Source organism: Natator depressus, chromosome 2, assembly GCF_965152275.1.
Source record: "Natator depressus isolate rNatDep1 chromosome 2, rNatDep2.hap1, whole genome shotgun sequence".
Taxonomy (NCBI): domain Eukaryota; kingdom Metazoa; phylum Chordata; order Testudines; family Cheloniidae; genus Natator; species Natator depressus.
Genome location: NC_134235.1, coordinates 230,625,882 through 230,642,257, shown reverse-complemented (window position 1 = coordinate 230,642,257; position 16,376 = coordinate 230,625,882). Strand labels below are relative to the sequence as shown.

At 43.4% G+C, this 16,376-nt stretch overlaps 1 protein-coding gene across 1 annotated transcript; it reads left to right on the top strand.

Moving 5' to 3' along the window:
• The first annotated feature begins 457 nt into the window (after positions 1–457).
• LOC141981928 (uncharacterized) lies at positions 458–14,946 on the top strand. The gene is made up of 4 exons (XM_074943549.1): positions 458–1,049; positions 6,062–6,600; positions 8,138–8,204; positions 12,521–14,946. The coding sequence occupies exons 1-4, from the start codon at positions 458–460 to the stop codon at positions 14,038–14,040; spliced, it is 2,718 nt and encodes a 905-aa protein (XP_074799650.1). The 3' UTR covers positions 14,041–14,946.
• Positions 14,947–16,376: the final 1,430 nt, after the last annotated feature.

The following is a 16,376-nucleotide window of genomic DNA, read 5'->3' as shown; positions in this document are numbered from 1 at the left end:
AGCTCCAGAGAGCGTGGCCTTCTCAAGTGCAGCTCCACGCCGTCTCTTAGGTAAAGCAGCTGGCTACTCCCGGGCCCATCGAACCAGCCAAGCCCCACTTTGGAAAGAGTTTGCCCAGGGTTTGACACAGGCGCGGGGACGCACAGAAAGTCGGAAGGAGTGGGGAAGGAAGCTGCAGCTCGCTGCAGCCGGGTGTGTGTGTGTGTGCGCGCAGAGACCCCCGGCTCTGGAAGAGCCCTTCAGGGTGCCAGTGTGAGCCTACCCATCTAGGAGCGAGGGGGCCCCGGGGGCACGTGCACTCTGCAAGTGGGGTGCGCCTGCTGCAAGGCAAAACACTGCTGGCCACGGAGCCTGGGCGCCGAGTGAGCAGAGTGGGGTACAGGCACTGGGAGCCCCTGCGCGGGGCTGGGGCGGCTGCTCCCCCTGACCGCTCGCTGTCTCGCTCTTTCTCTTGCAGATGCGGCTGGAGATGCTGCGCTGGGCTCGCTGCTGCTGCTGGCTGGGGGTTTGCCTCTCGCTGCTGGCGGGAGCGGCAGGAGGCAGCGGCGCTGGAGGCTGCCGGGGCGCCCTGTGCGGCGGCGGCGATAGAGATCCGCCCCGACAGCAGTGCCTGGGGCCCCGCTGCTCGGGCAGAGCCAGCCGCCCGTCCCGCTCCTTCCCTCAGACCGTCCGCGGCAAGCAGGCGCCGAGCGCCCAGCACGCTGCCCCTCTCCCCGCCGTCCCCTCCAGGAGCACGGCCGAGCTCAGCCCGGAGCTCCCTGCCCCGGCCGCTAGGGGCGCCGGGGAGAGCTGCCCGGGAGGGGACTGCGCCGCCCGGGCCCCCAACGGCACCAGCCGGGACTGCAAGGGCGTTGAATGCAAACTGCCCCTGCGGCTCCGCCACAAGTCGCGGCCGGGCAGCAGGGCTCAGTGCGCCCAGCAGGGAGAGGCCTGCCCGGAGCCCGCCCGGCTGCTCCGAGAGGCAGAGCGAGCCGCCCAGTTCCTCGCGGAAGACTTCGCCTACCCGGCCTCGGAGCTGGGCGTGCAGCTCACCTGCGACCTCAAACCAGGTGGGTGCTGGCTTCAGAGCGAGGCGGGCAGGGTTTGAGCTGGGAGAGCCAGCCCCCACCCCAGGGATGTGTGTACTGTGCCCTGGCCCCTGCTGCCCCCATGCTGAGGAGGCTGGGAGTGCCACCAGTACAGTGACTTGGCCCGGAGAAACCAGTGGCCTGCGTAGGGTAGGGCCATGAGCCCAAGTGCCTGTCTCCAACACCCAGCGTTTGGCACCCTACCTCTCCGCTAGCCAAGATCCAAGCGTAGCATTTTCTTAAGTGCTCCTCAGGATTGGAGGTGCCAGACATGAGACACCTAGGGCCTGAATTTCAGAGGTGCTGGGTGCCCACAGCCCCACCTGGGGTCAATAGGGAGCTGAAGGTCCTCAGCACCTCTGGAATTGAGGCCCAAAGTGTGCAGAGCTGGATGCCCCAAATTCATGGCCACTTTTGAAAATTTGGGCCCAAATTTGTGGCCCTAGTCTTTCCAAGCAGGGCAGGAACTATGTCTTCTTCTCCCCTCCCCACACTCAAATGAGGGAAGCAACAAAGGAGCAGAAGAGGAAGCCTGGCAAAATAAGAGATCAATTATTTTTTACCAAGTGTAAACATTTTCTATTTAGCTTCACAATCTGTTATTTCTGATGTCTGTAATTTCTAGCAAAGCCAAAGAAGGTTTGAGTGGGATGAAAATACATCTGCATCCAGAAGGAATGACTTGGTAATCAGGCACAGTTAGTGTTGCCCACCAGAATCCTATGGACATTGACAAACTCACTAATAATAATTGATAACTCATTTACAGAGTGCAAGGATTCCAGAGCACTTTACAGCTATATCATTTAAAACACCATAATGGAAAGTCAGACACTTCTAGGGTGGAATTTGTCAAATTTTTAATGGTGGACAACACCTTAGTATGAAGGTATGCTATATCCAATTGAAACTGCAGGGAGGACACAAAGGGTCAAAATTATGTTTCTCAGGATAAAGGCAAAGGGCTTGATTCTTCTCCACTCTCACTGGTATAAAATCAAGAGCAACTCCACTTAAGTAATTTGACTTGCACTGATGTAAAACCACAGTAAGTGAGAGGAAAATGTATCCTGGAGGGTTTCTCAGGACCCATTTATACCAGCTAAGTGCATAAACAGTAACGTTTGTTGTGGATTTTTCAGCAGAATCTTCCGGTTCATTGAAACATTCCTGCCAGTAGTTCCACTATCGGTTTCAATTAAATATTGTCAGGTCCAGGATAGCATTTCTGGTCACACCCAGGGATACAGCCTCCTACCTCAGAATAATAAAGTGATTAGGCTACTCATCGGGGATAGCCAGATTCAAGTTTCTGCTCTTTCTAAGAGCTCCTGGGCTATAGAATTCACTCCCTCAGTCAGATCCTGATGAACTGCCAGTCTTGACTTTAGGGCAGGGTTATCAACCTTTTTCTTTCTGAGTGCTATAAAACGTGCTATAAAAATTCTGAGGCCCACCTGTGCCACAACAACTGTTTTTCAGTTGATTATAAGCCAGGGCTGGTATTAGGGGGTAACAGAGCAATTGGTCAGGATCCCATGCCACAGGGGCCCCCACAAAGCTAAGTTGCTATGGGCTTTGGCTTCAGTCCCGGGCAATGGGGCTTGGAATTTGGCTTTCTTCCCTGGGCCCTAGTTAGTCTAACGCTGACTCTGCTCTCTGGTTTATGTTGGTGGACACCCTGAAACCTGGTTGTGTCCCCCCAGGGATCCCTGGACCCCTGGCTCAGAACCGCTGTTTTAGGGCACATTTTTGCTGAAGCATTTGTTTGGACTATGAATCATCTCTGGGGAGGTTTGGTCAGTTGGAGTGTTACAGGGTGTGTGTGAGGAGATTATTTGGGCTAACACGGGCAGTTTAAGATGTTTTTAATACCCTTTGGTCCTCTATAATTTTGTTAACCGCTTGAGCATATTGGAAAAACCAGGCCTCCTTCCCTGGACATTGGTGAAGACAGTAGGCTGAGGGATGAAGGGATATGATAGGTTTAATGTGAGGATTATAGTGATGGGTAGATTTTATATGTGCTGTACAAAAAGATGGTCTCTACCCCACAGAGCTTACAATCTAAGTATAAGTCGAGACAACAGATAGAGACAGATTAGGAATACAAAGAAACAATGAGACAGTATTGGTCAGCAAGATAGGCTGTGGTCTCAGCATGCTAGCTGCGTAATTGTTCTTAAGAGTTTTGTGTGCATGTAAAGCACCTTGAGACTTGGAAGAGTGCTGAAAAAATGAAAAAAAAAGATTGATATATGCCTGGTGATGAGGGAATAAAATAATTAAATATAAGAAAGTCTTGTAACCATAAATAAAGTCCAGCCACTGCCTCTTGCAGTGTTGTACACTTGATGTTTCCAGGTAATGTTAACACAATTCCATACTGTACCTGTCCATGTAGAGCAGCACTCTGCATGGTGATGGTAAAGTCCTTCCTGCCCCTCAGTGGTGGTGAACTTATGTCCTGAAGGCTTGATTTCCCCCCTACTTTAGCATGCATGGCTATTAATGTTGTTCATGAAACTGACCAGCCTTGTTATATTGAATTAAAGCAGTGCACATATTAATCAGTATAGGAATTGGTCCTGCACTCATGTTTTGCATTCAGTGGGACTACTTGTATAAAGTTACTCGTGTGTGAGTGTATTTGGGATCAGGCCCATAGTTTTTGAGTATGGAGTATTGAAAGAAGATATTGATAGGAGAAGTTTTATATTTTTAATAAATACATAAAACATAGTAGATTAGTAAAATTCTACTATTAGACATGAAGGGCTAGAGAGTGTGTGGATTATTGCATTAGAAAATGTTACTTATTTTTTCTATTGTTAATATAAATTAGGGCTGTCGATTAATAGCAGTAAACTCATGCGATTAACTCAAAAATGTAATCACGATTAAAAAAATAATCACGAGTAATCGTACTTCTAATTGCACTGTTAATATAGTACCAATTGAAATGTATTAAATATTTTTGGATGTTTTTCTACATTTTCAAATATTTCAATTACAGCATAGAATACAAAGTGTACAGTGCTCACTTTATATTTTTTTATTACAAATATTTACACAGTAAAAATAATAAAAGAAATAGTATTTTTCAATTCACCTCATATAAGTACTGCAGTGCAATTTCTTTATTGTGAAAGTGCAACTTACAAATATAGGGTTTTTTGTTACATAACTGCACTCAAAAAAACAAAACAATGTAAAAATGTAGAGCCTAAAAGTCCACTCAGTCCTACTTCTTGTTCAGCCAATCGCTAAGACAAACAAGTTTGTTTACATTTATGGGACATAATGCTGCCCGCTTCTTATTTACAATGTCACTTGAAAGGCATTCACATGGCACTTTTGTAGCTGGCATTGCAAGGTATTTATGTGCCAGATATGCTAAACATTCATATGCCCCTTCATGCTTCGGCCACCATTCCAGAGGACCTGCTTACGATGTTCATTTAAAAAAAAATGTGTTTAATTAAATTTGTGACTGAACTCCTTGGGGAAGAATTGTATGCCTCCTGCTGTTTTACCCGCATTCTGCCATATATTTCATGTTATAGCAGTCTTGGATGATGTCCCAGCACATGTTGTTCATATTAAGAACACTTTCACTGCAGATTTGCCAAATGCTAAGAAGGTACCAATGTGAGATTTCTAAAGATAGCTACAGCACTCAACCCAAGGTTTAAGAATCTGAAGTGCCTTCCAAAATCTGAGAGGGACAAGGCATGGTGCATGCTTTCAGAAGTCTTAAAAGAGCAACACTGCGATGCGGAAACTACAGAACAGAACCACCAAAAAAGAAAATCATCCTTCTGCTGATGGCATCTGACTCGGATGATGAAAATGAATATGTGTTGGTCCACACTGCTTTGGATCATTATCGAGCAGAACCCATCATCGGCATGGATGCATGTCCTCTGGAATGGTGGTTGAAGCATGAAGGGACATATGAATCTTTAGCGCATCTGGCACGTAAATATCTTGCAACGTCAACTACTACAACAGTGCCATGCAAACACCTGTTCTCAATTTCAGGTGACATTGTAAACAAGAAGCTGGCAGCATTATCTCCTGCAAATGTAAACAAATTTGTTTGAGCAGTTGACTGAACAAGAAGAGTAGGAGGACTGAATGGATTTGTAGGCTCTAAAGTTTTACATTTTATTTTTGAGTGCAGTTAGTTTTTGTACATAACTCTATATTTGTAAGATCAACTTTCATGATAAAGGATTGCACTACATAATTTGCATTAGGTGAATTGAAAAATACTATTTCTTTTGGTTTTTACTATGCAAATATTTGTAATGTAATCCAAAATAAATATAAAGTGAGCACTGTACACTTTGTATTCTGTGTGGTAATTGAAATCAATATATTTGAAAATGTAGAAAAAAACCTAAAAATATTTAAATAAATGGTATTTTATTATTGTTTAACCGTGCGATTAATCGCGATTAATTTTTGAATTGCTTGACAGCCCTAATATAAATGTTTTAACTTCAGAGGGTAGTTTAAAAAAAGTCAACTATCATTTGATTATGAAGATAAATCTAAAGAGGTTTTAATTTTTGCTTGTGCACACAAGCTTCAAGGTTCATATATTTAAGGACATAAGAATGGCCATACTGGGTCAGACCAAAGATCCATATAGCCCAGTATCCTGTCTTCTGACAGTGGCCAATGCCAGGTGCCCCAGAGGGAATGAACAGAACAGGTGATCATCAAGTGATCCATCCCCTGTCACCCATTCCTAGCTTCTGGTAAACAGAGGCTAGGGACACCATCCCTAAGGACTATTTATAGGAAAGATATGTGAGAAGGTTATTTCTTACATTTTAGATCTTCAGAGTAGGGGTGATATTTTATTAAATCACATTTAATTAAAAGAAGATCTGATGGAATTTTGAATGTAGTTGAGGAGATAATATAATCTGGAAAATTTATTTTTTTTGCCAGGAAAAGTAATAGACTGTTTTGTATTTCAGGAGAAAATGAAGTTCCATCTGAAGATGCACTAATATTACAACTGCAGCTTGCAAAAGGCCAAGAGAAATTTGTTGAAATGTTAAAAAGCCAACAGAAGATAATTGTGGATTTGCAACAAAAACTTGCTGAACAACAGAGCACATTAATTAGCCAGCAACGAGAAATTCTTGAACAACAAAGAAAAATGTATGAGCAAATGGATCTGATGAAAGTCCAGTATGGCATGCTTTTTGACACAGTGAAACAAATGTCATTCCAGAGTTTGCATGAGGATATTCAACATTATTTTGAAGCTCAGCTTCAAGGACTTCAGAATCAGGTCCGAAACCATCTCCAGAAGTCATACTCTGTACATAAAGTAGAAGTTGATGCAAAAGTGATTAATGTTGGGGAGACTTTGCTGGACTGTGACCTTTGTGAAAGTGATGAGTTTTGCAATTTCCAGAAGACACCATCACGGTGTGAAAAATGCACCTTGTGTCCTGCTGGCTTTTTCCAAATGTCTGAATGTTCTGCAAATGCCGATCGGATTTGCCAGGTGAAATATTATTCTGTGTATTTTAATAAGTAGATCAAGCATTTTGTCAGGCTTATAGACGATACCATTCTGAGACTGAGGCTATTGAGAGAGTAAGGAAAGAGATCCTATTCTGTGTATAAGTTTTCTATGCCATGCCAAGTTTAGGATTCTTACGTTCTCCTGTGTTAATAGTAATGTATTTGCTTTAAGAAATGTATTTAGTAGCAATTCATTGTCTCTAGTGCCAACAGCGAACTAGGTGTTTTGGAGACAGATGAAAACGAGGAACTTGTCCCAGAGAGCTTAAAATTTGAACAGCTGTTGTACAAACATAGGAGGGGACATGAGAACAGTGATAAATATGCTTGGTTTTTGTTAGTTCCACATTTTATATAGGCATCTCTTTTCCAATAACTTACAGTATTGGGTTGTGGTTTATGGGCCTTAGGGAAATGTATTTTAAGGAGGGACTTGGAGAAGAGGGTGGAAACAGCAGGTCGCAGAGGTGGTTCCAGTCATATAAGCAGGCATGAAAAGTCCCAGAGTTGAGAACTGAAGAGGGACATGGGTTGGATTGTTAGACATGCAGCTTGGGCAGAGCTTAAGTGGGTGAGGAGGTCCGTGAAAGGAGACTAGGGCAGAGAGGTAAATAGGAGTCAGGTTACAAAGGGCTTTGAAGGCATGGAGAGAGTTTAAAGATAATGCAGCTGGTACAGGAAATGAAGGGAGGAAACTGAGAAGTGGCTGGACACACTCAGTGCAAGGTACAGAGTAAACGACTGTAGTGGCAGCATTCTGGACATGTTGAAAGGGTGGTGTGATGGATGTCCGGATGGCCAGAGAGAAGGAGGTTGCCATAATCAAGGCAAGAAATAATCAGAGCTCAGACAACAGTTTTGGTGGGGGTTGGGAGGAGAGAGACGGATGGGTGAGTTCTGGAGAAATGACATGATTCAGTGAGACCATCAATATGAGGAAAGAGGAGGGAAAGAAGATGGAAAAATGACACTGTTTGAGGACCTGAGGGATGGGAAGATGTTGCAAATTCAGACTGACTGAGATTGGGGAATAGCATAGAGGAGAGGGAGGCTAGTGGGGGAAGATGGAGCAAAGTGTGTCAGAAGTTGGAGGCTGACAGCTCAGAGAACACAGAAGGAATGTGAGACAGAGCAGGGAATTGGGGGAGAGGAGGATACGGTCAGACAGAGAATTTGGAAAGTGCCAGGTCAGAGAGGGAGAGCAGTTCTGAGTAAAGATCAGGTCAGGAGAGTGATTGTGGATCAGTGGAAGCCAACTGATTAATGCTAATACAGTTACATAAAAATGACTGACACACACGTCAGCATCCTCAGAAGTTTATTTTACAAAATTATTAAAACCAGTACAGTTAAGTGGCTGTCAATTTACAAACCTGATGTGATTTAACTGGATGCTTTATTTAATTGAACTAAAATGTTTTTCATTTGGCCTTCCAAGTAAGTGTTTTCCTGTTTTAAAGCTTTCATATTAGCCATTTCATTAAAAGTGAAATTAATATGATTCTTGTGATTTGTAGGACAGAGACGAATGCTTTGAATCTCCCAACATTTGTGGTGAGAGAATAAAATGCCTGAATACTCCAGGTAAGTTCCTACCTTTCTGTGACTAAACACATCTTCAGTGAAAGAACAAAAAGGCAATGAAGAGCACTGTCCTGCTAGATGCTGGGCCCTGAAGTGCTTAGGATGCTGGAATCAATGAAAATCAAAGGCACCTGGCACAGAGAGGTAGGCTGTAAGAATGAAAACTAATCTTAGGAGGCGAATGGGCTGCTTCAGGCATAACACTCTTCACAGCCTCTGGTGCTGTCCTTACTTCTGTTTGGCTTTTTAATTGCCATACTGCCTTTGGGCCTGATGCTCCTCTCACTTCCACTGGTGTAAATTAGGAGTAACAATATTAGAATCAATGGCATTACCCCTGGTGGCCAACTGCCCTGGAAGGATAGTAGAGTCATTTATTTCTTGCAGTTGCTTTTTTTTTTTTTTTTTTAAACTAATATATGTACTTATATAGCTCCCCCCTCTGCAGTATCTGAAGCGCCTTGTAGTAATAGTATTGTCTAGTATTGAGATGTGAAGCCCCAGTTTTCACCTCCAGTTTCTTTGGTGCCTTCGATAATGCCATCCTAAGTGACTCCAAACCACAAGTTCTGTTAACCTTCTCCACGCCAGCTTTGGCCTGACACACCTACCTTAGGTGGCCCCTTCCCAATCAATGTGGCAGTCAGGCCCACAAGTATGAAGTCAACAGACGCAGTGAGCATGCTAAATCAACAAGGACGGTTCTTTTTTGCCTGTCAGGTTTCAGAGTAACAGCCGTGTTAGTCTGTATTTGCAAAAAGAAAAGGAGTACTTGTGGCACCTTAGAGACTAACCAATTTATTTGAGCATAAGCTTTCGTGAGCTACAGCTCACTTCATCGGATGCATATTGTATGCATACATCCGATGAAGTGAGCTGTAGCTCACGAAAGCTTATGCTCAAATAAATTGGTTAGTCTCTAAGGTGCCACAAGTACTCCTTTTTCTTTTTGCCTGTCAGTTAGCCAGGCAAGAATTGAAAGGAACTATATGGCCAGCATTCACTGGTTATGAACTCTGCTATTGGACTGTCAGTCAAGGAGATGAGAAGAGTCCTTCAGGTTAAAGACTGTCCTTTCTCTGTCACTCCCACTGCCTTCCCACCCAAACTCCATAGCAATGGGGGCAAAAGGAAGGGAACACTGCAATGTAATGATGGCCCATACAAAGGTGAAGGGGGTCAACAATTTGGGTCAACATCTCCATCCTCTGTAAATCACCCCATTTCATCTGCGAGGGAGGGAGAGTTCCCTTCTCCCAATAACTTAATTGTTTTAATTGTTAAGGAAGATTGCTATTTTCAGGACCTGTTGCCTGTTTGTTTAAGACAATTCCTTAGCTTACACAAGTCCAATGTACTTCTTCATAGGGACATTGAAATCAGATTCTGCTTTGGGAAGGAAAAGTAGAGAGGAATTAGGTCTGACACATGAGGTCGAGAGCTGGATGTGGAGCCTCCATGGAACTACACACAGAGGTGGTTCCAGCTTCCCCAGCTCCTGTGGACTGCACAGCTTTGGTCTGAGGGGAAAAAGAGAGCAAGTCAGGATAGAGTTGCATGAAACGAGGAGCCTTCTATTCTCCATTGCTCTGACTCACTCTCTGAGGAGCTCTGCTAGAGACTGGATTGTAAAAAGGCGGCTGCTGCTGAGTGGGGGTGTGCTTTCTGCAGCGAGCAGCCCTGATCTCTCAGTAGATCAGTCTGTGCTATGCGTCTATGCGCCTAGAGGACTTGCATAGCCCGATGCTGCAGAGATTTTCTACAGAGCAAAATATAAAGAGCTCCCTGGAATTAATGCTTTTTCTTTAATTCAGGAAATACCTCAAAAGAGGTGTGTATGCATGTGATGGGGCGGGGGGAGCTCAAAGAAGAATCAGAGGTAGATTATCTTGATACAGAACTAATCTTTCTTCTTAGACGATCCAGCCTTGATCTAAGGGTTAGTCATGCAGTGTGCAGACTTGAAGACTCATCAGTGAACCGAGAAGAACAATAGACATCCTTCCTCACCCTGCCCACAAAAAAACTGTGTAAAGCTAGAGTCTAAAAACTTGCTTAAATATATATTAAAATATTTTTTAAGAAGGAAACTACATTTAAGAAAAAAATCCTTTTCTACAATATAAGCCAGTTTTAGAAGGGATGAATGTACAGTAACTCCTCACTTAAAGTCATCCTGGTTAACGTTGTAATGTTGCTGATCTATTAGAGAACATGCTCGATTCAAGTTGTGCTGTGCTCCTTTAGAACGTTGTTTGACAGCAGCCTGCTTTGTCCACTGCTTGCAGAAACAACAGCCCGTTGGAGCTAGCTGATGGGGGCTTGGAACCAGGGTGGACCGGCAGCTCCCTTATCAGCTCCCCTCTCCCCTAAGTTCCCTGTGCATAGCCGCCCAGCAGGCTATCAACTGCCAGCAGTTCAGCTGTCCCTCCCCCCACTGCCACGTGCTGCTTCTGCCCTCTGCCTTGCAGCTGCTCCCGGGAGCCTCCTCCTTGCTGTGCAGGGGGGCGGGGAGGAGGAGGGGTGCTAATGTCAGGGAGTCCCCCTCCCCCCGCTCCTATACCTCATCTCCACAGAGCGGGGGGGGACATGACAGGACTCAGTACGGAGAGAGCTTGCTGGCAGCAGCAGCTGTCTCAGCTTGCCGATCTACTTAAAAAGGCAGTGTCCTTAGAGTGGGGTCACCGTACTTAAAGGGGCAATGCGCATCTCTCTCTCTCTCATACACGGTGTGTGTCTCTGTCTCTCTCTGCCATGCTGTCTCCTCTCCCTCCATTCGTGCTGCCTTGTAGAGTGTGAGGCTACATTAAGAACAATGTATTAACCCTTGAGGGCTCAGCTGAGTGCTAGTTCATCATTTAGCAGTAAGGCATTCTTTGGGAAATATCCCACCCTCTGATTCCACCACCTCAACCAAGCTTCACAATCATCACTGCTGTGTACAGTATTACATTGTTTGTTTAAAACTTATAGTTAGTGTGTGTGTGTGTGTGTGTGTGTGTGTATATATATATATATATATACACACACACACACACATGAGAGGTCTTTCGTCTCGCGAAAAAAATTTCCCTGGAACCTCCCCCCCGCTAATTCTTATGGGGAAATTGGATTCACTTAACATCGTTTCGCTAAAAGTAGCATTTTTCGGGAACATAACTACAACATTAAGCAAGGAGTTACTGTATTCAATAGCAATACATTTTATTATTTTAAATGTTAAGTTAGAGTATTAGTATGAGATTTAAAAGGTTGAAATTTTTCATTTGAACAACTTTGTTTCCAGTGAAAAATGGATGTTTTTCAAAATGAAAAGTTTTCATGGGAATTTTTTAATTACAAAAAACCCTAAAATGTTTGGTTTTCTAAAATCAAAAAATGGAGGGTTTTTTTGTTTTGTTTTTCATTGAAAAAACAAAGTTTCTGTGGGGATTTTTTTTTTTTTTTTAAGTTTTTCATTTGAATTTTTTTGTGGAAATTAGTTATCAATTCCCAACCAGCTCTCATAAGTACATATTGCCTGGTTCCACAGGAGATGTTGATACTTGTTCTCATAATCATGCAGTTATATAGCCCTACATTTCAGTGTTACTGAAAGGATAGAGAGCATATTAACAATTAGTCATTTTGGCACAAATATGTGTAGCTCCTTTATTTAGGGTGCTTCAAGTTTTTCCAAATGTAGACACCGGTGGCCTGATTTTCAAAGGTGCTGGTCCCCCACAACTCCAGCTGAAGTCAATAGCAGCTGTGTGTGCTCAGTGCATCTGAAAATCAGGCCATAGCTCTCTAATGCTGGGCATCCAAAGTTAGAGGCCACTTTTCCATATTTGTCCTTCAGGATCATATTCTGTGAGCTACTATTTGCCAGGTAAGTAGGTGCACCCATGCAAAGTGGGCTTAAATTGGTCAGAGACACCTGGTGGAGAACTCTCCTTGTGCACGGAAACGCTCCACTTGTTAAAAGTGGCACTGTCACTTCTTGTATCAGCCAACCCCACAAACCTCTGCCTAAGGGGAAGGAGGGGCACATGTGGGGAAGGGATGTGGTGGAGCATCCCCTGTGCCTCATCCTCTACTGGTGTGCTGCGTAAGAGCAGCCCTAACATGCACTGGGGTCTGGGATCCCTGCAGCTCCCCTTTCCCACTCTGTTTGGGTGCAGCGTGAATGCGGTGAGGTATCAAGGCTGTAGTATTTAACCCATTCTTGGAATAAAGGGTGCTCTGACAATATTGAATAACCTACTTTTGCTTTGTTAGTGTCAAATGGCTCAGAAGGTGTGCCTGTGACTAAAACTGCCTACTTCTACAAACAGGTGGCTTCCGATGCCTTGGAATTGCTGAAAAAGATGCAGCCTTGGGACTGTGTGGAGAGGAATATTTCTTTAATAAAGAAATGCAGGAATGCCAGGCTTGTTTAGAGTGTGAAGACGGAATAGTAGCTTTCCCTTGCTCCCCAGTCACTGACACTGTTTGTTCAGCAGACAGTGAGAACAAGCTTTCTGAATCATGGGCTGCAAACATTATTTTACCCTCAGCAAAGTCTGGCACAGCTCAGGTCTACCCTGGTTTAAACTTGAAGATAAAGGGAAAGCTTCACTGTGAAGTCGTATCTGTTGAAGATAACAGCCTGGTATTCAGGCAACATGGTTTGATGTGGACTGACCTCAATTTTGCTGTAAAGCACAACTGCAGAAACTTTCTCCAGCTGTCCTTGAAATTAAATGACACTGAGGAAGGCTGCGAACTGAGTGGTGTTCGTATCGAACAACCAGAAGGAAAATATTTTCAGAGCACCAGTTTAAGCAGCGCGGCGGAGGTGGAACCAAGCCAAACTCTCTCTCTGTTTCTGAAGAGTCCAAATCAATTCTGCAACCAAAGTAAAGACGTAAATATTTATGACCTTAATGCTCCACTCAGTTTGTTTTGGTTGTCCCATGATACAGGTGCGGTGGCTATGAGTGCACAGATGTCAACTGCAATGCACTACCAAACTAACTATCGACCTACTTTTAAAGTTATTTCTGTTTCTGACCCTTACATGTTAAGTTTATCTCACGATGGCAGAGCTATAAAGTTCACTGAAACGGGTGTCATAAAATTTGTTTTTCACCAAGCACTCTATTCCATGGGCCATACTTGTGTTCGTGAAGGCTTTTCCTTGGTCTCTTATATCAATAGGAATGGTACTAACCGAGAATTAATGAACATGTATAAATCTGGTGTAAATTACAGAGACACATCAATATCTGCTTCTGGGGCCACAAAAGTCAACAGTGGGGATCTTCTTAGCTTTGAGATCCTTTCTCCAGCTCAATGTAATGTTCGATATTTTGGAGACAGCTCTGGAATTAGTATGCTTAGCCTCATCTGGATCCCATCTGCAGTTTCCACTGCCATCTCAGCCACAGTCTCTGTTACACGACTGCCTACAGGAGCTGTCAGAAACAAATTACTGGATTTCACCCAGGTCTCAGCCCGTGAGAAACAGATACAGCTTGTTTCTTCTGGAGAACTTGCTCAGAAGTACTTCAGATTTGCTGAAAGGGGAGTTGCCAGCATTGCTTTTAATTTAAAGCTGATCCACTCATGTAATGTACTCAAAGTGACTCTAAATCATTTGATCAGTGATCAGATGCAACCCACAGCAGTTGGCCAGCAAATTGGAGGTCAGATGCCTGAGGGAAGTATATGGACCAGTGTGTCCCTCCGCTCTTCTTTCGAGGTGCATAATGGCACATTGATATCCATTTCTCTTGACTGTGTGCGTGGAAGAATCAATCAGATTGCTCATGAACATAGCACCAGCATATCTATCTTATGGATTTCATCTTAATTACTTTGGATTGAAGTAAGCCTGAATGGACAGTTTGCAATGGGTTTTGAATTTTGTCATACTACATATATTCAGTACCCTAGATTGTGTGAACATGTACAGAACATCACATTAAAATATTCTTACCACGAGGAACATTTTAAAAATAATCTTTTTGGTTGGATTATCATCTAAACAAAAGTAATGTTTCTGATTTTCCAAAGGGATTGCTTTGTTAACATCTCGGATCATAGAGTTGGGAGTCCAGCTCAGGCTCTACTTCTTACAAAGCACTCTCTTGAACTCAGATTTTGCAGGACCTACAATAATATGAGGGGAAGGTAGACAGAATAAAATGCTATTTTTAAAAAAAGTACTGAAATTGGCAACAGCAAAGACACCCAAACAATGTAGGCCTGCTTTCAAATGCCATTATCCCTTACTACATATACTGGGTAATGCCAGGACTACATGCGCTTGCTTTAGGTATGACAAACTCATCTTGTCAGGCTCTGACATAGTGGTGTTGCCTGTATATAGGCAGGGAGAAAGTGTGCGTCAGACTAAAGGCAAAAGGGTAACAGCTCAGCATTCATGCTTAGAATGTAAGAAAGAGGGTTGTTCAACAAATATAATGTAATTGTCACCCCGCTCCCCAATCCACCCCCCAAAAAGAAATATAAGGTAAATGACAATTTTAGTGTTATTTATAATGGGGAAAAAATGGTTTTAAGTGGTTTTTTTTGCGGGGGAGGGGTGTTTCCTTCCACTTTTTCTTTCTCCTTTCTTTTTTTTAAAAAAAAAAAAAAAAAAAGCTTTTTTCACCAAAAAAAGATGTGTGGAGGGAACAAAAAAGGGAGAGGAAGCAGGGGAAACACCTCCCCCCAAAAAACTTCTTAAAACCCCCAGATCAACAACAACAAAAATCTCAGAAGAAACAAAATGAAACTTTCTGAAATAAATGTTTGTACCACAATGATTTGTTGAGAAAATGATTTAAAAAAAAAATTGGCTTAAAAAACCATTTTAATCAAAAATGCATCTTTTTGGTGAAAATGTTCAGTCAGCTCTAATAAGAAAATGTAATTAATATCATTGACTTTTGTTTGCTCTTTTTCTAGACCTTCCATCAAACTTTTTTCCTTCTGGTCTTCTTTCCTACTATATCAAGACTCTCTCATTTTCTCCACTCTTCTTTCGCTCCTTCTTGCCACTTTCTCATTTCCTTTGTTAGGACCAAATTCTGGCTCATGTGGGAAAAGTGGCATAGATAATCCACATGGGATGATGGGAAAATTGGCATTAATAATGCACCTGGAGGCTACCTCAGTCTAGTCTAATATGCAGGTACCTGGGGCATTCTTCCCCTGTTCAGACCGCGAACTGTGTGTGTGTGTGTGATGCTATGCTATGCATGAGATAAACACTTATGCACACACCTGAGCTAAGCTTATATATGTAGACCCACGTTCTTTCTTATGGCTTCACTATGTCTGGGATATCAGTAGGGCCCTACCAAATTGATTGGCCAGGAAAAAAGGATCACGGACTGTGAAATCTGGTCTTTTGTGTGCATTTTACCCTATACTATACAGATTTCATGGGGGAGACCAGCATTTCTCAAATTGGGGGTCCTGACCAATTAGCAGTGCAAACCACATTGGGTAAAATTCCGACTCCATTGTTTACATTTTACCAAAAAGCACACTAGAGGAGTGTGACGTGTAGAGCACTCTAAGGCTTTGTCTAACTGGCAAGTGAAAGACGCAACTTTTGTTGTTCGGAGGTATTAAAAAAACACCCCCTGAAAGATAAAAGTTTTGTCAACAACAAGCGCCAATGTAAACAGTGCCTTGTCAGCAGGAGCACTGTCCTGCAGATAGTGCTAACGCTGCTCTTTGGGGGTGAAAGTTTTTTGTCGGCAGGGGAGCTCTCTCCTGCCGACAAACGGCAGCTACACTGCTCACCTTTTAGCAGCATGGATGTAGCGGCACAGCTGTGTTGCTAAAAGCTGCATAGTGTAGACATAGCCGAACATGTTGCATTCTTACTGCACTGTGTAGACCCTGCCAGTGCATTCTAAAAGGTTACTACTTTGGATTAACATTGTTTTGTTTCAGACTATGTTAATGTGAACTAGATACCTTGTAGTGCACGCTAACAGGGTCTACATGGGGCAGTTAGAATATGACATGTTTGAGCCCTCTACAGGTCACATCCCTCTAATGTGCTTTGCTGCACCATGTAGACAAACCCAAAGGCAAAACTCTCACTGATTTCAGTGAGGCCAGTATTTCACCAACTCTGACTAGTAGGGATTAATAAACTCCAGTACTGCAGAAGTAAAACTTTATCCC